The following is a 17819-nucleotide window of genomic DNA, read 5'->3' as shown; positions in this document are numbered from 1 at the left end:
TCTTGTCAGTCCTGGTCCCGCCCCATCCCATACACATACACAGTGAACCACTTACATTTCCCCCAAAATGCTGTACCACTTCTGCCTCTCAGCCTCACAAACCTTGACTCCAGCTTGGAAAGCCTTTCCCTATCCCCTTTCTACCTGGCTAATTCCTTCAAGTGCAAAGATGTTGAACTAGTATGTCATAAATCCCTCACAGGGACTCTCCCAGGCCTGGCTGGCTACACTGAGGACCATGCTTCTGCGGGGGCAGACATCTGCCAGATACACCACTGTGCTACCAAGAGTAAATGCCACTTTCTGCACATTAAACAGTAAAAAGTACACTGGGACACCAAGCCAGGTCCTCTAAAACATTGTTTATTTGCTACAATGGGCAGCAATTTCCACATAAATATATATGAGTGAGTCAGACACATACCTTAGTATCACAAGTGTAACAGGTGCAAGGGGCTGTATCCAGAGATGATTTAGAGGTAGCATGGGAGCACTGACTGCCACTACTGATGTGTTTATTTGCTATCCTGCTGAATCTTGGGCTGCACTGCTGAGATTTGCTTTATAGACTGTTTCCTATTTTTCAGAAGTTCTCTTCCCTAATCCCTAAGTCATTTGATAAATTCGTCATGAGAGAATAATGAGTAAGGCATTAGCAATGATACTTGTGTAAGTAATGACAGTAACAAGAGATGTCAAGCCAAATTCTAAACAATCCAAATTCATCATGAGGAAAAGCTTTCCATGAACAGGAGAAGAGCCCATTCCATTGTCCACTATATGCAGTGAAAGCCCACAGAAGAGTATAAAAGTCATTTTATGATGAATAGTATACATCTTGCACCAAAGCAGCAAAATTATTTTAGGTGATGGACAGTAACAAAATCAACACAATTGAAGCACCGTGAGAAAAGTCAAGTGTGTGGGAAGGCTCAGGACACCTTGTACTGGTTCTCACATCTTCTTCTAAGTGCTCCTAAATCATATTTTTAAATCCACTGCAAATTTTTGGTATAGTTGAACAGTACACTAACCAATTTAGAGTTTCTTAGATCCAATTTAGCCTCATTTTTAAAAATACTTTTGTTTGTAGATTTTTATTTTCATTCTTCACATTTTCATTTTCAAAATCAACCAACCATTCTGTCATCACTGCAGCAAGTTCTCATGACCCTTGGATGCTGTTCATTAGATCACGAAAAGAAACTGACTTAAAAAAATTTACGTTCCCTTGACTCTTCTCCTTACATCAACTGAGCTTTCTGAATGTCTCTCCCCGCTCTCTTTCCATCTTATACTAGCTCACACCACAGTGTGTGTATCTTTCTCTCTCTCTCTCTCTCTCTCTCTCTCTCTCTCTCTCTCTCTCATCTTCCCCTTCTTTGGAACACAGCTGGGAAACAAGGATGGAAAGGGGGGTGGGCAGAAACACACACTGCTTGTTTCCAGCTCATTCTGGCTCAGGCTTGATGACATTATTTCATGTCACTTTTCACTATTACCTTTGGTTATGTGCTCCCTTGTCCTAGTTTTTAAATTTTTTATTTTTACTTTTAAATGTAGTCTTTATTTCATGAAACTCTACCTGTTTAAAGAGTCACTGCTTGTTTCCAGCTCATTCTGGCTTAGACTTGATGACATTATTTCATGTCACTTTTCACTATTACCTTTGGTTATGTGCTCCCTTGTCCTAGTTTTTAAATTTTTTATTTTTACTTCTAAATGTAGTCGTTATTTCATGAAACTCTACTTGTTTAAAGAGTCAAACAGTTCCACAAGTTAGTATAAAAAAGCAACAGCCCCTCAATTCCATCCCCATTTTCCACTCTGCCAAAACAACCACTTTGGGCTCTTTTAGAAAATCCCGTGTTGCTACTTCTAATTTTTCAGTTTTAGGCTTATCTTATCTTTAGGCTTATGATTCCCCATTACAGTCAATGAAAACTAGGTTCTCCTTCACATATTACTTACATGTGTCTCATTCATTCACACACACACCGCCCACCCATATTCACTCTCACACGCACACAGAGTCACTCATGCACACACCACATTCACACACAATCTGTCTTCTGCCTTCTTCCTCTGCCTCCCAATTTATCATATCATAATTCTTACTAAAACTATGATATCATCATCAATGTTTACATTTTCATGAAGATGTGCATGCTACTCACAGCTTAACCATGTGGTTGGTCAATCCTGATAACTTTTTCGGTACTACTTTTTTTTCTTCTGTGCAGTTAATAATTATCTTTTGTTGCTATTCTTAACTTGGTTTTCTATAGCTTTCAATAATTTACCTCCAAAATCTCACCCAGTTGTACAAATCTGGAATATAGGGAAACAGGCTAGGGAGGAGAAGTCAAGCCAGCCTGGGAAGTAAATCGTGAGCTTGCCAAATATCTAGAACATACCTTTTAAAAACCTCAGCTAAAACGTAAGCATCCTTTGCAGGTATGACAGCTGCATTAAATGTTTCTCCTTTTTCTTTCTTGGCAAGACTATTAATGACAGTATGTGAAGATTTCCTTTTATCCTTTAAATTTTATCACCTTTTTAAAAAAAATTTTTATTGGAGTATAGTTGATTTACAATGTTGTGTTAGTTTTATCATCTTTTAAATATGCTTTCCTAAGTCTAGCAGTGACTCTCAGCTCAATGGCTGCATCAGATTCCTCAGAAAGCTTTTCAGCATCATTGTCTCTCTCCCATCCCTCACTGACCACCACTGGCCAAACATGGGTTTGAATATGCAGATTAACTCTCCCTTAGCTACCTTAAGTATCTTTTAAAGCTGTCATTATTTCTATTTTATAAATGATTCACTCTTCTCAGTCAGATTCAACTCAGACAATAAATGTGGTAAAAGAAGCCATATAAAAGTGTTTAAGAAAATATAATAATTCATCTATATTTCATGAGCCAGCTTTTAGGAATTTCTAAAAATATGCACAGAAATTTGGATGCAGCTTATTTCTCTATCTATAAAGTGTAAATTTATCTAGTAAATTTATATCCCTGGGAGTGATGATCAAACTACTTAGAAAAAACATCATCATCAGGAAGAACTAATTTATAAATGATTTATGTTAGTTACAAACCATTTATTCTATTTATTAAAGCAAATCACTTAAGGATGTTGGTGGTAATGGGGGGGGGAGGAAGGGAGGGGGCATATAGTATTTCTTGAGCACTTACTATGTGCCAATTGTTCTGCTAAGAAGATTACATGCATCATCTCATTTAATCCTCTAACGATCTCACTATCCTCAGATTTCAGGTGAGAAAACTGAGGCTTGGCATGGTCAAGTTAACTTGCACAAGGCCACACAGTGAATAAGCAGGGAGGCTGAAATGTGAACACAGAGAATGAGCGATCAGGGCCTAAGCTGTAACCATATTTATTCTTAAAATATTCTAATTACATATTTACTACTGCAGACTGGCTTTTCATCCAGCTGATTTCACTTTGCTTTTCTGTTTCCATGTAATCTATGGATTCACTCTTAGACATACATATGAAATGTTAAGTTTTGCCTCACAGTAACAGGAGTTTATTATACCTTCATGAGTAACAGTTCTTCAGGTAAAAATTTCCCAACAAACAATAAACACAACCAGTCATCAGTTGCCCTCTGAAGCATAAACTCCACCCTACACTCAACAACTAGTAAGTACTCAATACCTAGAAGGTGATCAAAACTAACTGTTGAATGAAAAGAAAAACCATGGGAGTAGAATTAAGCACATTGGGCATGAAGCCGATACACACCATCAACATCATAAATCCCTTTAGTAATAAGCCCTGCTTTAAAGTAACACATAGTACAAGATGTAGAATCTGCTACATTCCACATGAACACACCTGGCCTGACAGTAGACCCTCCATCCTGAACGGTACTGCCCGGCCATCAGCTCCAGCCTGGCCACTCTTCTCAGCCCTCCACAGAGCCTTCATTTCAAATCAAGTCCTAAACGAACAGCTTTACCTCAAAAGTTTTTCTTCCCGTGTCTCTCCACCTCTGTCACAAATGCAGGCTTACCTCAAATGCAATTCCTACCCTTACCTAATCCCCAGTGCTCTCAATTTTCCTACCTAAAGTCTGCCCTAGGTACATGTATGTCATACGAGTGTGTGTGGGTGTGTAGAGCTATGTGTGAATATATAGCCTCTCTGTAAAATTTCACCTTCAGCTTCTCAACTAGGATGCTTGCTCTGTTATATCCTCCCCAGAATGTGCTGATAGAAAAATACAAGGTGCTTATTAATGTTCTGTTGAATCAAATTGGATATTCCTCACACTTCTTTCAGGGGATACCAACAACACTGGAAAAAATATGTATATACAAAAAGGGCAAAGAGAGAGTAGCTAATTCAGTTTCTCTGAATCCTTTTAAATTAGGTTTACTTCATTTAATTCACGCATTTTTATTTAGGATATACCATAATCCCCCCCCCAAAAAAAGAGTAAATATTCTCACTTGATTTTATCCTACCTGTGAGGGAAGGCTCCTCTTTCTAGTGTATTACATCATGTGGAGAAAATACATTCAGATTTATGACTGTCTTCACCTCAAATAGTAAATACTAACTTCCACTTATGATTTAAAATTTCGAATTAAGAATAAAGGCCTTTATGCATGACAATTAATTTTAATCCAAGAAATCATGGGAAAATTCAAGGATAGTAGTCAGTTTATCTCTTTGCGTACTAAAAGTGACTAGAAAGTATCAGGGAGAAGAACTCTTCAAAATTCCACATCCGTTTTAAAAACTGTTTTTCCCCTTTAACATGGCTTGCACGTAAAAGTAATCATTCACAGGTATGACATAAAGTCTGTGAATTATGAGACATTGCTGTCATTACTTTTGTGAATTACAACTTTTGGTCATATGGGTTTGATATCAATTATAAGGGCAATTCATGTAATACACAGATATATAATAGTGTGCCACAATCTAATGAAATTCATTCTTATCCATGAGGTATTATTACACAGCTCACAAAAGGCCAAATTTTAAGTTCATCCTGAAGGTTATTCACTCCCATGGAGAGTTTTTATTTTTTAACAGCTACAACATTCTTATCCAGCTAAATATTTCTTCTTTGTTCCTATTGAGTCTAAATTTATCAAAAAATATATACACTATTAAATCCAAAAACCAAACCTTAAGCCTTTATGATCTAATATTGTGTACATGTTAGTGTAACTATGTATGTGGTTTCATACAAACATAAAATAATCCTAATTTTATCTAGAAAATATGTAAAATTATCTTCCTATACTAATTATCCATGTTTATTTTTTAAGAAAACAGCATGTCTTTTCTATACATTTTGAATATTTCCTTGTACTATGCTAAAAATTAAACTATATTAAAAATTAAAATAGAAGTTTCTATATCACACAAAGAGAAAACGACATGCCATAAAGAATATATTTGTTTCTTTTTGTTCTTATATGATTTTTTAAATGATCTGGTTTTGATAATTACTTCCATTTAAGAGCACAAGCTCTAGAGGCAGATGGCCTGGATTCCAATCCTGACTCTGTCATTTCCTATCTGTGGCCTTTATGTGGAAAGTTACTCTATGCCTTATTTCCCTCTCTTGTAAAACAGGAGCAATAATGAGGACAATTACAGTGAGCTGTGAGGATTAAAAAGAGCCTGTCCTGGGCTTCCCTGGTGGCGCAGTGTTTGGGAGTCCGCCTGCCGATGCAGGGGACATGGGTTCGTGCCCTGGTCCGGGAGGATCCCACATGCCGCAGAGCGGCTGGGCCCGTGAGCCATGGCCGCTGAGCCTGCGCGTCCGGAGCCTGTGCTCCGCAATGGGAGAGGCCACAACAGTGAGAGGCCCGCGTACCGCAAAAAAAAAAAAAAAAAAAAAGAGCCTGTCCTGATACTTATTAGGTACTTAGTAAATACTAATGAGCTGTTGTGATAGCTATTAAGTTCCTGGTTTTAAAATATGTTATTTTAGAACAGTTTTCTAAGATGGTATCAATTACTGTTTACCTGACCAGCCCCTTGCCTAAGTATTATATGCAGTCAATACACACACATTAAAAAAATAAAAGTGCTATTATTAGAAAATATCATTATAAAAGATTTGGTGCCAATGTAACAGCTATCTGAAGTAATGTATGTTATAGCAGTTCTTATTCTTTATGATATTTAATTCATTTAAATGAATTAAATGACCAAGACTTTCTTGGTCAAAATACATTGATAAGCAGATTTTCCATCTTTAAGAGTCTAAAAATAGTTTTAAGGTGAAACTGAAGATTCTAATGGTATTTATTAGCCATGTTTTTGTCCTTGTTCCTGCCTCTTTTCCTTTTGTGCTTTTCTGCAGGCAAGTAACCCCAGGCCAAGCTTTTAAACATAAGCTTAAACACAATAAATCTGGGTACGTTAACTTGCAATTTTCAATGGACAATAAAAAGCAAGTTTTCCTAGTGCTAAATGACTGACTGCAGACACCTGGGGGAACGGCACAAAAACACTACGTGCACCATCACACAACAGGATTCCACACTCTCATTCTTTAGTGGCGTGTGCTTAAATGTCAGGCCTCCTGGAAAAACTCTGTATTGCTCTCCCTCCCGTGAGCATCTCCCCACTTCCCCATCTCTCCTCTACTCCCATACAAGCCACCTTGCTTCTCCAGCAGTGGCGTCCCAAGCCCCAGGGGGATCTCTTGGATAACAGCTACTCTGGTACCTCTAGTTCCAGAAAAAACACAAGAGATTTTTGTTTTCATTGACAGAGCTGAGCCTAGAAATGAGGTGGCACAGCTCCCAGGGCAACGGGAGAGACACACCCAGAGGGAAAAGTGTGCCTCAAGAGACAACTCAGACCACTGTTCATAAGCACATTGCCACTGTCTGGTCAGTGCAGGCCACAAAAAGGGAACTCTCTGAGAGTCCTAAGAGTCTGTTTCTCTGCTTATGCTCCTAAATCTTCTCCAAATCTCATTTTCACAAAGGCAAGAGACAGTTTATCCAGAAATAAGCCTATATCCCTTCACTGACCTGTTACAAACACTTTCTGAGCCATTGAATACCCACTAAGGAGAAGTGGGGAGGTTAGGGAGATACATATATATATTACATAAGAATAGTAAATATATATAAATAAATATATAGTATATAAGGAATGCTCTTTGAAATGAGTTGATCATATGGCTTCACTAATTCAATCATTCGTTCAATAAACATTTACTGAGAGGATGCTATGGACCAGGGCACTGTTTTAGTGCTAGAAATGTACAGAGGTAAAAGTCATATGCACACACGTGACTCACAGAGGATAAGTAAACGGTCACTTAACAGTGTTACAGAGTGCAACAGCAGAAACGCATACAACGAACTGGGAGATCTTACATAAGGGGGTCCAGGAGGGCTTCGGGAAGATGGTGACACTCACACTGGGTTTGAAGAGAACTCTCAGAACTTCACCTCACATGTGAGAGAACTGAGAGCATAGCAGCCAGATGGAGGGGCACAGGCAAAGTAAGGGCCATGAAACAGCAGGGTACTCCGGGGAAACTAAGTTCAGTATTGCTACAGCAGCCATTGAAGCTAGAGCCAGGGGTCAGGTATTTGAAGAGCCCTAGATATCTCCTAAGGTGTTTGGGTTTTGTGCTATAATTAATGGGAAACCATTAAGCAGCACTTAGTGAGGGTGAAAGGTGATGAACTGGCTTCTGAAACTCTCAGAGTAATGAAAGACATGAACTGGAAGGGGAGGGAACGGAGACAGGAAGATGTTTACTGGAGAATATAATAATAATCCAAAGTAGAGAAAATTAAAGTCTGGACGTAGGTATCTCTGTGGAAATGGAGAAGGGGAAGATCATTGCGAGATATTTAAGAGGTGTAGTTTACAAGAACTGGTACCAACTACCAGTGGACACTGTTGGAAAGTAAGAAAGCCAGGATTATTCCTTGGTTTCTGGTGCGGGGTGTTAGGCAGTTGATGGTACCCTCAGTGATGCCTTTTACGAGGTATAAATATAAAAGGAGATGAGTTTTAGAAATAAATATGAGCTCACTTTGGACTTGGTATTTAGGTATCTATGGGACATTTGGGCAGGAGGACATATTAATCTGACACTCAGAACACAAGCCTAGGCTGGAGATACAGATTTGATAGTCTTTAACATGGATGTGGTAGTTAAAACCAAAGAAAAGGGAAAGTCAATCACCCAGAGTGGAAAATATGAAAAGAGAAAATGAGTGACAAAAAGCCATACTTTGGGCTGTATTTTAATATTCCTGTCAACTCTCAAATACCATATTTAGAAATATTCTACTTAACATCCTATCAATGTATAACTAAAACTGAGTATTAGATATTAAACACTAAACAGCAAAAAATATTTTAATTTAAATTTTCTTCTCCAAGATTAAAAAAAAAGTATACAAAGGTAAATTACTTGAAGACATATTTCAGAAAACTATGAAATTCACGCTTATTTTTCTTAAAAAAGAAAACTGCATGGTAAGTAAACCACAGCATTAGTCATTTATAATTATCCGAAATCTTAATAACAGTAAACTCATATTTTGTAGTAGCTAACATTCTGAAGTCAATCACAAGAGTAGTGGTAACAGTTTAAAACAAATGATTTAAAATTCACATAGATCTGTACTGTTTTTAGACTGTCAGTTATAAATTAAAGAATGAGAAAGGGAAATGGTGCAATGCAGAAAGTCTTATTCTAGTTTACGAATTATAAGGCCTCTGTCTCTCTACTAAGAAAGTGCTTCTGATTTCTGAATATATAATGCCCTAAATTTTGTTCCTCAGAGCTTATCTTTAACAGGATGAATTTCCTATCTTTCAGTCAAAACAAATGTATAAACATTTTATGAACAGAGCCTCAGTAAATGGTAAAATTAATCAATCAATATTTAGTCTCAGACAAGACGTGCTTTTCAGCTCTAACTTAATATACTAGAAATGTTGACTGCTGTGTGAATCTATGTTAAGGTGTCGGTTTTATATTGGTGACTTCAAAAAGCTAGACAGAACAATACAAATTTCATTTTACCTGTATGTAATAACTGTTTAGTAATGAACACTAACTGTATTTACAGTCTTAACATCATAGCAGTCCTAAATAATTTAAAGAACAAATTTTAAAAGAACATTTAAAGAACAAATACGTGCTGATTTTCCCCCTTAAGGGAGATAACCTCTTGCTCTAAATTTAGAATAACAAGTTTGCCTTCTAGACAATAAGATAGCCGGCAAATATCAGGCTTATGCTCGCTATTGGAAGCAATAAAGGTGGATGGTGACATCATCTCCCATTTCAAAAGAAAGTGAAAAGATGCCAAACTTCAATGAGTTGGAGACTACGAGGCAGTGCGGGGTGGTGCTCAAGCCTACACATCAGCTCTGGAGTCAGGCAGGACTCATTTTCAGTCCCATGAACATGACCTCCCCTGAGCTTGTTTCCTCATCTCTGTATCTGGACAAATATACTAGAACACACTTCAAAGAAACGTTGGTAGTGTCAAGAATAAAGTGGTTGGTACAGAGTAAGTTAACAATTGATACTGCTTTCAAATTCTCTTACCTTTCTCTATTTTTTCTTTTTCCATAGCATTTCTCATCTTTTTTTATAAATTAAATTTAAATGCTACAAAAAATACAACAAATATCGAGTCAACACACCCATCCAAATCCATGTATCATCGGTGCATTTGTTGTGAGCAGTTGAATCTGTCCACTGTGCTGCTGATCTAGTATCACGTTGTCTCTTTTTGACAATGTCAGTGGCTCCTGACTCTTTATCACTGTTAGATGGTCAGTTTGTGCCCTTGCCGTATTGAACAAGGGGTAGGACACTGTAGTATGACCCACAGGAGAATACAGTGACTTTCTTAAAGGGGTCCATACAGGTTTGTGAGTGAAACCCTTCCAAAATCCTTTGTAACCTGATATTAAGGGAGGATGTTTTAAAATGCCACATTTAGGGGAGGTACAGCTTCATCCTCACACAGAATGCCATCCTTTACCTCAGTGAAAACTGCATAAAGATAATTAACAAACTCACCTAAAAGGTCTACCTTAAAAAAACAGATTATGATTTATCTAAAATTTTTTCTATGTCTATCAGTTTTTAGTGAGATTTACTCCACTAACATAATTATCACCTCTTCATATTGTAATGAAAATAACATGTTATTTACAAATACTGACTATATATCTACATAAACATTTAAATTGCAATACCAAAAGTACACATACAAAAGCAAATGCACAGGTATAGAATAATATTCTTGTGACTCTAAAATGATAAATAATCTAGAAACAATCTTAACGCCGTTCTTTTTACTTTCAAGAAAGCACTACTATTGTTGTTAAAATAGATTTTAAATATACAGAGTATTGCAAAACCTGAAACAATTCCCTTGGAGGGGGGAGTATATTTCCCATGCATACTGTACAATATTTTTAAAAATTAGGAATAGGTTTTAATATTTTTCCTACATAAAACAGTATTAATCTGTGAAAGTGGCTAATACGGCTTTGATATGTAATTTAAGACATCTGGTTAAAGGAAAGAATCTGATAAACCTTAGGCTGGAATGCTAAGTACAACCAAGGGTGTGTGTTGACCAAGGCACACTGGCATTACTTTGTAGAGCCGATCAATAGATACTAGCTTTCAAAAGAGAGATTTAGAAAGAAGCTGCAGCATATTTTTTAAATGACAGGGTGAAGGTTTAAATTGTCTCAATCAAGACTCAATTTTTTCTTCCCAGTTTTTCCAGCTGTCCTCTTCCAGTTAAGACTCTTCATTTCAAATAAATTTAATTAGTTCCAATTGATCATCGCCAACACTTACACAGCTTTATCCATGCTTCTTTACTTTTATACGGCAAACACTAACAAAGACTGCTAAGCTCAGATCCAAGTGTCGTTAAGACAATATTCATACCTCATTTGCTGTTACTCAAAAGAAAAATTTCAAATATGAAATTCTGCCTATACAAAAGCACTAAATTATACTTCATATTTTAATTGCTATCTTGGTCAGCTGTTGAATTCAGTTAATTGAAGAATGAAGCCCCAGATTACTACAAAAATAAAATTAATACAACTATGTATACTAGCCTAGCTACAGCATTCAAATAAGAATTCATTCAAATACAAGCAAATATCTGTCATGATATAATTTCTACTTGTTTTTTGTTTGTTTATTTGTTTGTTTGTTTTTGCGGTACGCGGGCCTCTCACTGTTGTGGCCTCTCCCGTTGTGGAGCACAGGCTCCGGACGCACAGGCTCAGCGGCCATGGCTCACGGGCCCAGCCGCTCCGCGGCATGTGGGATCCTCCCGAACCGGGGCACGAATCCGTGTCCCCTGAATCGGCAGACGGACTCTCAACCACTGCGCCACCAGGGAAGCCCGATTTCTATTTGTTTTGAGGTGATATTATTAGAGGAATTCCTTTTAAACAGCCAGGGGAAAAATCAGATTTTTCAAAGTGAGCGGTTAAATTGGCCAGTGTTCCCTTTTGTAGTACCTCTTGTGCTACACAATGCTGGTTATCCCAAAATACGATTATTTTGCTTGAAACAGGTTTCTCTCAATGCACCTACCATATTTTTCATAATGCAATTTATATAGGATTCTAGTCAATAAAAAGAAATATGGTTTTCTTCTAAACCCTCACAAAAATCTATACCACATCTTAATCAAGTCACACAATCTAAAGGTAACCTGACGATCTACAGGCTGCAGCATGCTAGTTGCTCTGACAACATGTTAAGGAAGCCTTTTTTGTTATTTAAATTCTTTGGATATTGAGCATTCTTACTTCTAGTACTCATGGCATGAAATGAGTAAATCAACTGATAAAAGCCATACATCACATACATTTAATTGAACTCTTACAGATTAAAATATAGTTTATGTAGCATTTATTTATTTATTTATTTTTTTTGCGGTACGCGGGCCTCTCACTGTTGCAGCCTCTCTCGCATTGCGGAGCACAGGCTCTGGACGCGCAGGCTCAGCAGCCATGGCTCACGGGCCCAGCCGCTCCGCGGCACGTGGGATCTTCCCGGACTGGGGCACAAACCCGTGTCCCCTGCCTCGGCAGGCGGACTCTCAACCACTGCGCCACCAGGGAAGACCAGTTTATGTAGCATTAACTGACTCACCAAACTAGATTTTTCATTTTTTCTTGATTTTTTTAACAATAAAGTAAGCACACAGTCATGTGCTATAATGCTGTCTTGTGACTTCGGCAGAGCATAATTCAAAATTTCAATGTACTGATTTAATAATACTAGAGAGCTCAAAAATTCAGCTTTTATTCTGGAATGCAAATTGAGCTATTCTACTACTGCAGAGGCAACTTCTTTCTATTACTTAAACCACCACTTTTTTTTTTTTGTGGTACGCGGGCCTCTCACTGCCTCTCCAGTTGTGGAGCACAGGCTCCGGATGCGCAGGCCCAGTGGCCATGGCTCACGGGCCTAGCCGCTCCGTGGCATGTGGGATCTTCCCGGACCGGGGCACGAACCCATGTCCCCTGCATTGTCAGGCGGACTCTCAACCACTGCGCCACCAGGGAAGCCTTAAACCACGACTTTTTATCGACAAGAAAACCTTTAAAATTTAGAGGGAATAACAAAACATATCTATAGCATTATTTTTAAAAAAGCAGTGAAAACTGAAGCAAGAAATCGTTTTTAAAAATCTGCGAATGAAATAATTTCCTCTAGTAGCTGCTGAAACAAGTTCCATAACTGTGAAGTACAAATGACTTTCAGCAAAGTTGGAAGTTTGCAAAATAATTTATATTTAAGGTGGATGAGATTTTTTAAATCAATGAATTGATACAGTAAAAAGTAAGATCGACCACCATCATCTCATTTTTGCTGAAAACCAGATGCTCCTCAATGTAGTCAACTACTTATTTGCAGCAGTGGCACAAGTCTATAGGTTTGTAAATATAGGCTTTGTAAATTTTCAAGGGAGATCATAAGGCTCCCTCAACTTCTTCCCAGTGAAAGAAATTTAAGGGCAGTCAGGTGATAACAGTAAAGAACCTGCTACACAGAGCTTTAAAAGGAAAAAGGGAGAGAAAAAAATTACAACTTCCCTTTGTTTTTTTTTCCTCCCTTTAATGATTGTTAAAAATTTTACTGATATTTACTGGGCATGCTTCTTTTCAAATTATTGATTACTATTAAGTTAATGCTTCTTGCTTCACAATAGTTGTAGATTTATATGGTCAGATTTTACATTTTAACCATCTGCACCAAAAATAAGAGTTTATCATTCTTATTACCAATAAAAATATTTATACTAGGTTGTTTTTATCCTCTGTGCACTGAAAGAAATTGAGCTGAATGCATTTGGAGATCCAGTAATTGAAACTGCTTTAAGCCTATAAAAAGATAGGCTGAACATATGCAGTGTATGGCTTCCATAAATTTTACCTTATGCCTGATCATGTGATAGATAATACAGATAAAATGTTCAATACCCAAACAATGTAAGTAATTTGAAAAAGCAGCATTCATTTCTATAATATAGGTACAAAGAGTATCTGTAAGTTTCCTCATGTAGCCTGTGTTGCATAAATTGCTATTACAACTTCGATATTTTCAGTTTACCCTACTATAATTGCAAAACTTTTCATAACACAATAAGTGTATTCCTCTACATGTTCCAAGGCTTTAGTAATGATCCTAGCCTCTGAATTAGAAGGTTCCTAGAAAATCAAATGCACAACTAGCAGGTTCATTGTTATAGCAACAATGAGCAAACCTGGACCAAATAAACAGTCTGCTTCTTTCTACTTCAGTATCAAAAAGGGCACTAAAGGGTAGCAAAAACTAAACACTCCATCAGTGCAAGTTTCCATCCTTTCCATCAACATATTTAATCCCACTGTAAACGACCTAAAAGCATTTTCCAATACTGGACCTTAAAGATATCATGCTTACCAGTGGTGATGTCATCATCCACAAGGTCGTGCTCTTCCTCTTGGACTTTGGCTTCTGGCCCTGAGGCATCAGGAGCAGTGGTAATAGTCTGCATGGCTTCTGCTGAGACCCCAGCTAAAACAAATGGGAAGCACAAGGGTTAGTTTTTAAAAACTAAAAGAAAGGTGGGGCTTCCCTGGTGGCGCAGTGGTTGAGAATCCTCCTGCCAATGCAGGGGACATGGGTTCGAGCCCTGGTCCAGGAAGATCCCACATGCTGCGGAGCAACTAAGCCCGTGCACCACAACTACTGAGCCTGCGCTCTAGAGCCGGCGAGCCACAACTGCTGAAGCCTATGCGCCTGGAGCCCATGCTCCGCAACAGAAGCCACAGCAATGAGAAGCCCCACACACCGCAGAGAAGAGTAGCCCCTGCTCACGGCAACTAGAGAAAGCCCCCTCACAGCAACGAAGACCCAACGCAGCCAAAAATAAATAAATAAAATAGATAAATTTATATAAAGAAAAAAAGGTGGACCAAAACTCTTAAAGCATTTTAATTGACTTACTGGATGCAAATGCAATATGTTAAAAAATACAATATATTCATCAAAATTAGGGAGAGACTCAAATTAATGAACAAAATATTCATGTGTGTTCTATTGTTTTATATATATATATATATGTACATGGATGCAAACTATATTGACTTTTAACTAAGATCTGGGAACAGAAAAATGATGAAGTAAATTATAGTTTTACTTGATTCCTTTCAACGTTTTTGCTACAGTTACTTTAGCAAATTTAGACATAATTATGCTAAAAAGAGGGAGAAAAAAACGTAGAAAGTGAAGGACTATTTAAAAAGTTTACTTCTCTTTAATATTAGTTTGCTTATAATTTGGGGGCTGGGAAGAAGGATGATGACAAGAGGGATTTGTGTTCTGATTCTGTGTAAAAGACCTGAAATGTGTTGCCCCAAGAGCATAATATCTCTCTGTCTCTGAAGGAATTAGATATGAGGTCAGATAATTATGGAACTGAAAGAACCTAACTGAAAGCAGACAGGTGAACTAGATCAGGGCACCAAAAACTTCCATTCTGTAAACCACCTGAGAATTTGAAAATTCATACAAAGGTCTTTTCCTTACTTACCTATTTTCCCATCTTTGATGATACATAGGTTCCCCCCCTCCACTATCTGAAAGTAGGGCACTGCTGTGAAACCTTTTGTAAGCCAGAATAACATAAAGCAAAGAAGCAATCACCTTAGGACACATCTTCCTAACAAATGCACAGAATTCAAGACAAAGCACAGATGCTCACAGACACAATTCAAACCAATGGCAGCTTGATGCTGAGATGCTGAGCATAGTTCCCAGGGAAGGAGCTTTGTGGTGCCACTCTAAGCCTCTCTTGGTGTGCCTGGCTCTGTAACAGCTCACTGCTAAACAAATGCTGAGTGCTATTATTGCCTTTTGTCTTTTTTCATAAAAGCGAAAATCCTCTAGCTATCTTTCAATCAGCAAAAACAGGTACTAACGACAATCTTTCATAAAAGTGAAGGGTTGTAAAGCAAACTTTCAAAAAGAGGAGAATGTCTATATTTTGTTGTCAATTTGCATCTAATTTGGCAATGGATAGGAGGGGGTGTCCAATATTTTACACATGGTTACCAAGAGGTATTGCTCAAACATGGTATATAAAAATCTCACCCACTGGAAGTTACTTCAGGAGTTGAACCTTTTAATCAAATCTTCTTAATAAGTACTTCGATAACTGCACATATAAAATCCAACACAATATTTTTAAAACCAGAAGCTACAAATATTCCAGGATTTCTTTTCTTCCAAGATGCATTAACTGAATTTCTATATGAAATTCAACCTTGCTGCCTCAGGTTTATGAAAGGCACCAAGAGGAAGAATCTTAGTCATTAACCACCATGAATGATCCAGAAGTAGACCTACCAGTAGGCAGTTCCAAGGCCTAACAATTTAAATTTGGGGAGGAGAACGTCATTTTAGTGCAACCACTTTATTCAGTATTGCTCCAACAAAAGAATGAACAGTGCTAAATGAATGGTCCCCAATGACAAAAAATGACAAAGGCCATCCCTTTACAGCATCACTTTTGTTGTTAGGTTTTCAAGATAAAATTTTAAAATAAAGAAGGGGAATTACTAGAAAAATAATATTATGTTAATTATTTGATTAAAGATGGTTATCAGTAAAATAATCACAAAGAAGAGATAAGAAGGTAAATGCTACATTTCTACAGACTTACTGCTTAAGCACAAAATCAAAGATCGTTGTTTCAGATTATTAAACCAAAATACAAATCTCTGAAATCTTTCAGTCTCATTCCATGCTTAACACTTGATAATTTTGAAAATGATCAGAGAAACAGGGAAATGATATTAAGGAACAGTTTAGATGGCAACAATCATTTATTATTAGTATTTTCCTTTCCTGTAAAATTAAGGGATTCCATGAAAATAAAGCTAGCATTTATGTGTAACAAGTTTATAAATCCATTTAAATTTATCTCATTTAATAAGAGGGGTCAAGTACTTGCTCGGCATAATACAGCTACTAAATTCAAGAACCAGTATTGATGTGTAGATCTTCCCATTTCAACCCCAATATCCTTTTACCAGTAAGTCCTTCCAGGGACTGAGTTGCTCAGGGCAGGATAGGATGCATGACAGAATATCACAGCACAAGCATAAGAAGTCATGGAATCACATGATATTGAGTATAATTACTGTGAAGTCCTCCATGGTGTTTTTGGGCTATACTAGACAACTGTTCAACTGAGGGCATTCAGTATTTTGGAACAGAGCTTAAGAAGCAAACCTGTATATCTCAAAGTAACCAAGGCTGAAAGACCAAGAAGTATCTATGCTGAAACTGGTTCTTTGATCGATGCTTTCCAAAACAAAGTAAGGGTTATAAAATCCTATATCTCTTGGCAGAAGAAAAGAAAATAGAGTTGACCCTTGAACAATGCAGGGGTTAGGGGCACCAAACCTCTGTGTAGTCAAAAATCTGGGTGTAACTTATAGCTGGCCCTCTGTATCCATGGATACAACCAACCACAGATCGTGTAGTACTGTAGTATTTACTACTGAAAAAAATCCACATATAAGTGAACCCACTCAGTTCAAACCCATGTTGTTCAAGGGTCAAGTGTACAAACAACAAAAAAAATAAAACTACAAATCAATATCTCTCATGAATATAGTCTCAAAAATCCTTGACAAAATATAAGTATTACATTGATTTTTGAATCAGTGTAACACGATCCTTACATTAATTCAAAAAATCAATGTAATCCAAAATATTAAGAGGCTAAAGAAGAAAAAAAATCATGAGCATGTCAATAACTTGATAAAATTTGACATCAATTCATGATTTAAAAAAACTCTCAGAAAAATACAAATAGACGAGAGAGAGGAACTTGTTCAAGTTAATAAGAGCACCTACTAAAAATGTGCAGCTGACATTATACTTAACAGTGAAAGGCTGAATGCTTTCCTCCTGTGATCAAACATGAAGCAAAGATGTCCACAATGCCACTCTTATTTAACATATATACATTGGAATATTACTCAGCCATAAAAAGAAGCAAAACTGAGTTATTTGTAGTGAGGTGGATGGACCTAGAGTCTGTCATACAGAGTGAAGTCAGTCAGAAAGAGAAAAACAAATACCATATGCTAACACATATATATGGAATCTAAAAACAAAAAATCGTTCTGATGAACCTAGGGGCAGGACAGGAAAAAAGACGCAGACGTAGAGAATGGACTTGAGGACACAGGGAGCAGGGGAGAGTAAGCTGGGACAAAG

General features: G+C 37.3%; 1 protein-coding gene across 6 annotated transcripts in view; it reads right to left on the bottom strand.

Moving 5' to 3' along the window:
- WDR7 (WD repeat domain 7) overlaps window positions 1–17819 on the bottom strand; it is a 363724-nt gene that overhangs the window by 203699 nt on the left and 142206 nt on the right. For all 6 annotated transcript variants that reach the window (XM_081251713.1, XM_081251715.1, XM_081251714.1 and 3 more), the window contains one exon: window positions 13989–14102. In XM_081251713.1, coding sequence (XP_081107839.1) covers window positions 13989–14102 — 114 coding nt within the window. The remainder of the gene's footprint in view (window positions 1–13988; window positions 14103–17819) is intronic.

Source organism: Mesoplodon bidens, assembly GCF_964165515.1.
Source record: "Mesoplodon bidens genome assembly, chromosome: 13".
In the NCBI taxonomy this organism is placed as follows: domain Eukaryota; kingdom Metazoa; phylum Chordata; class Mammalia; order Artiodactyla; family Ziphiidae; genus Mesoplodon; species Mesoplodon bidens.
This window is presented reverse-complemented; position numbering and strand designations above follow the sequence as displayed.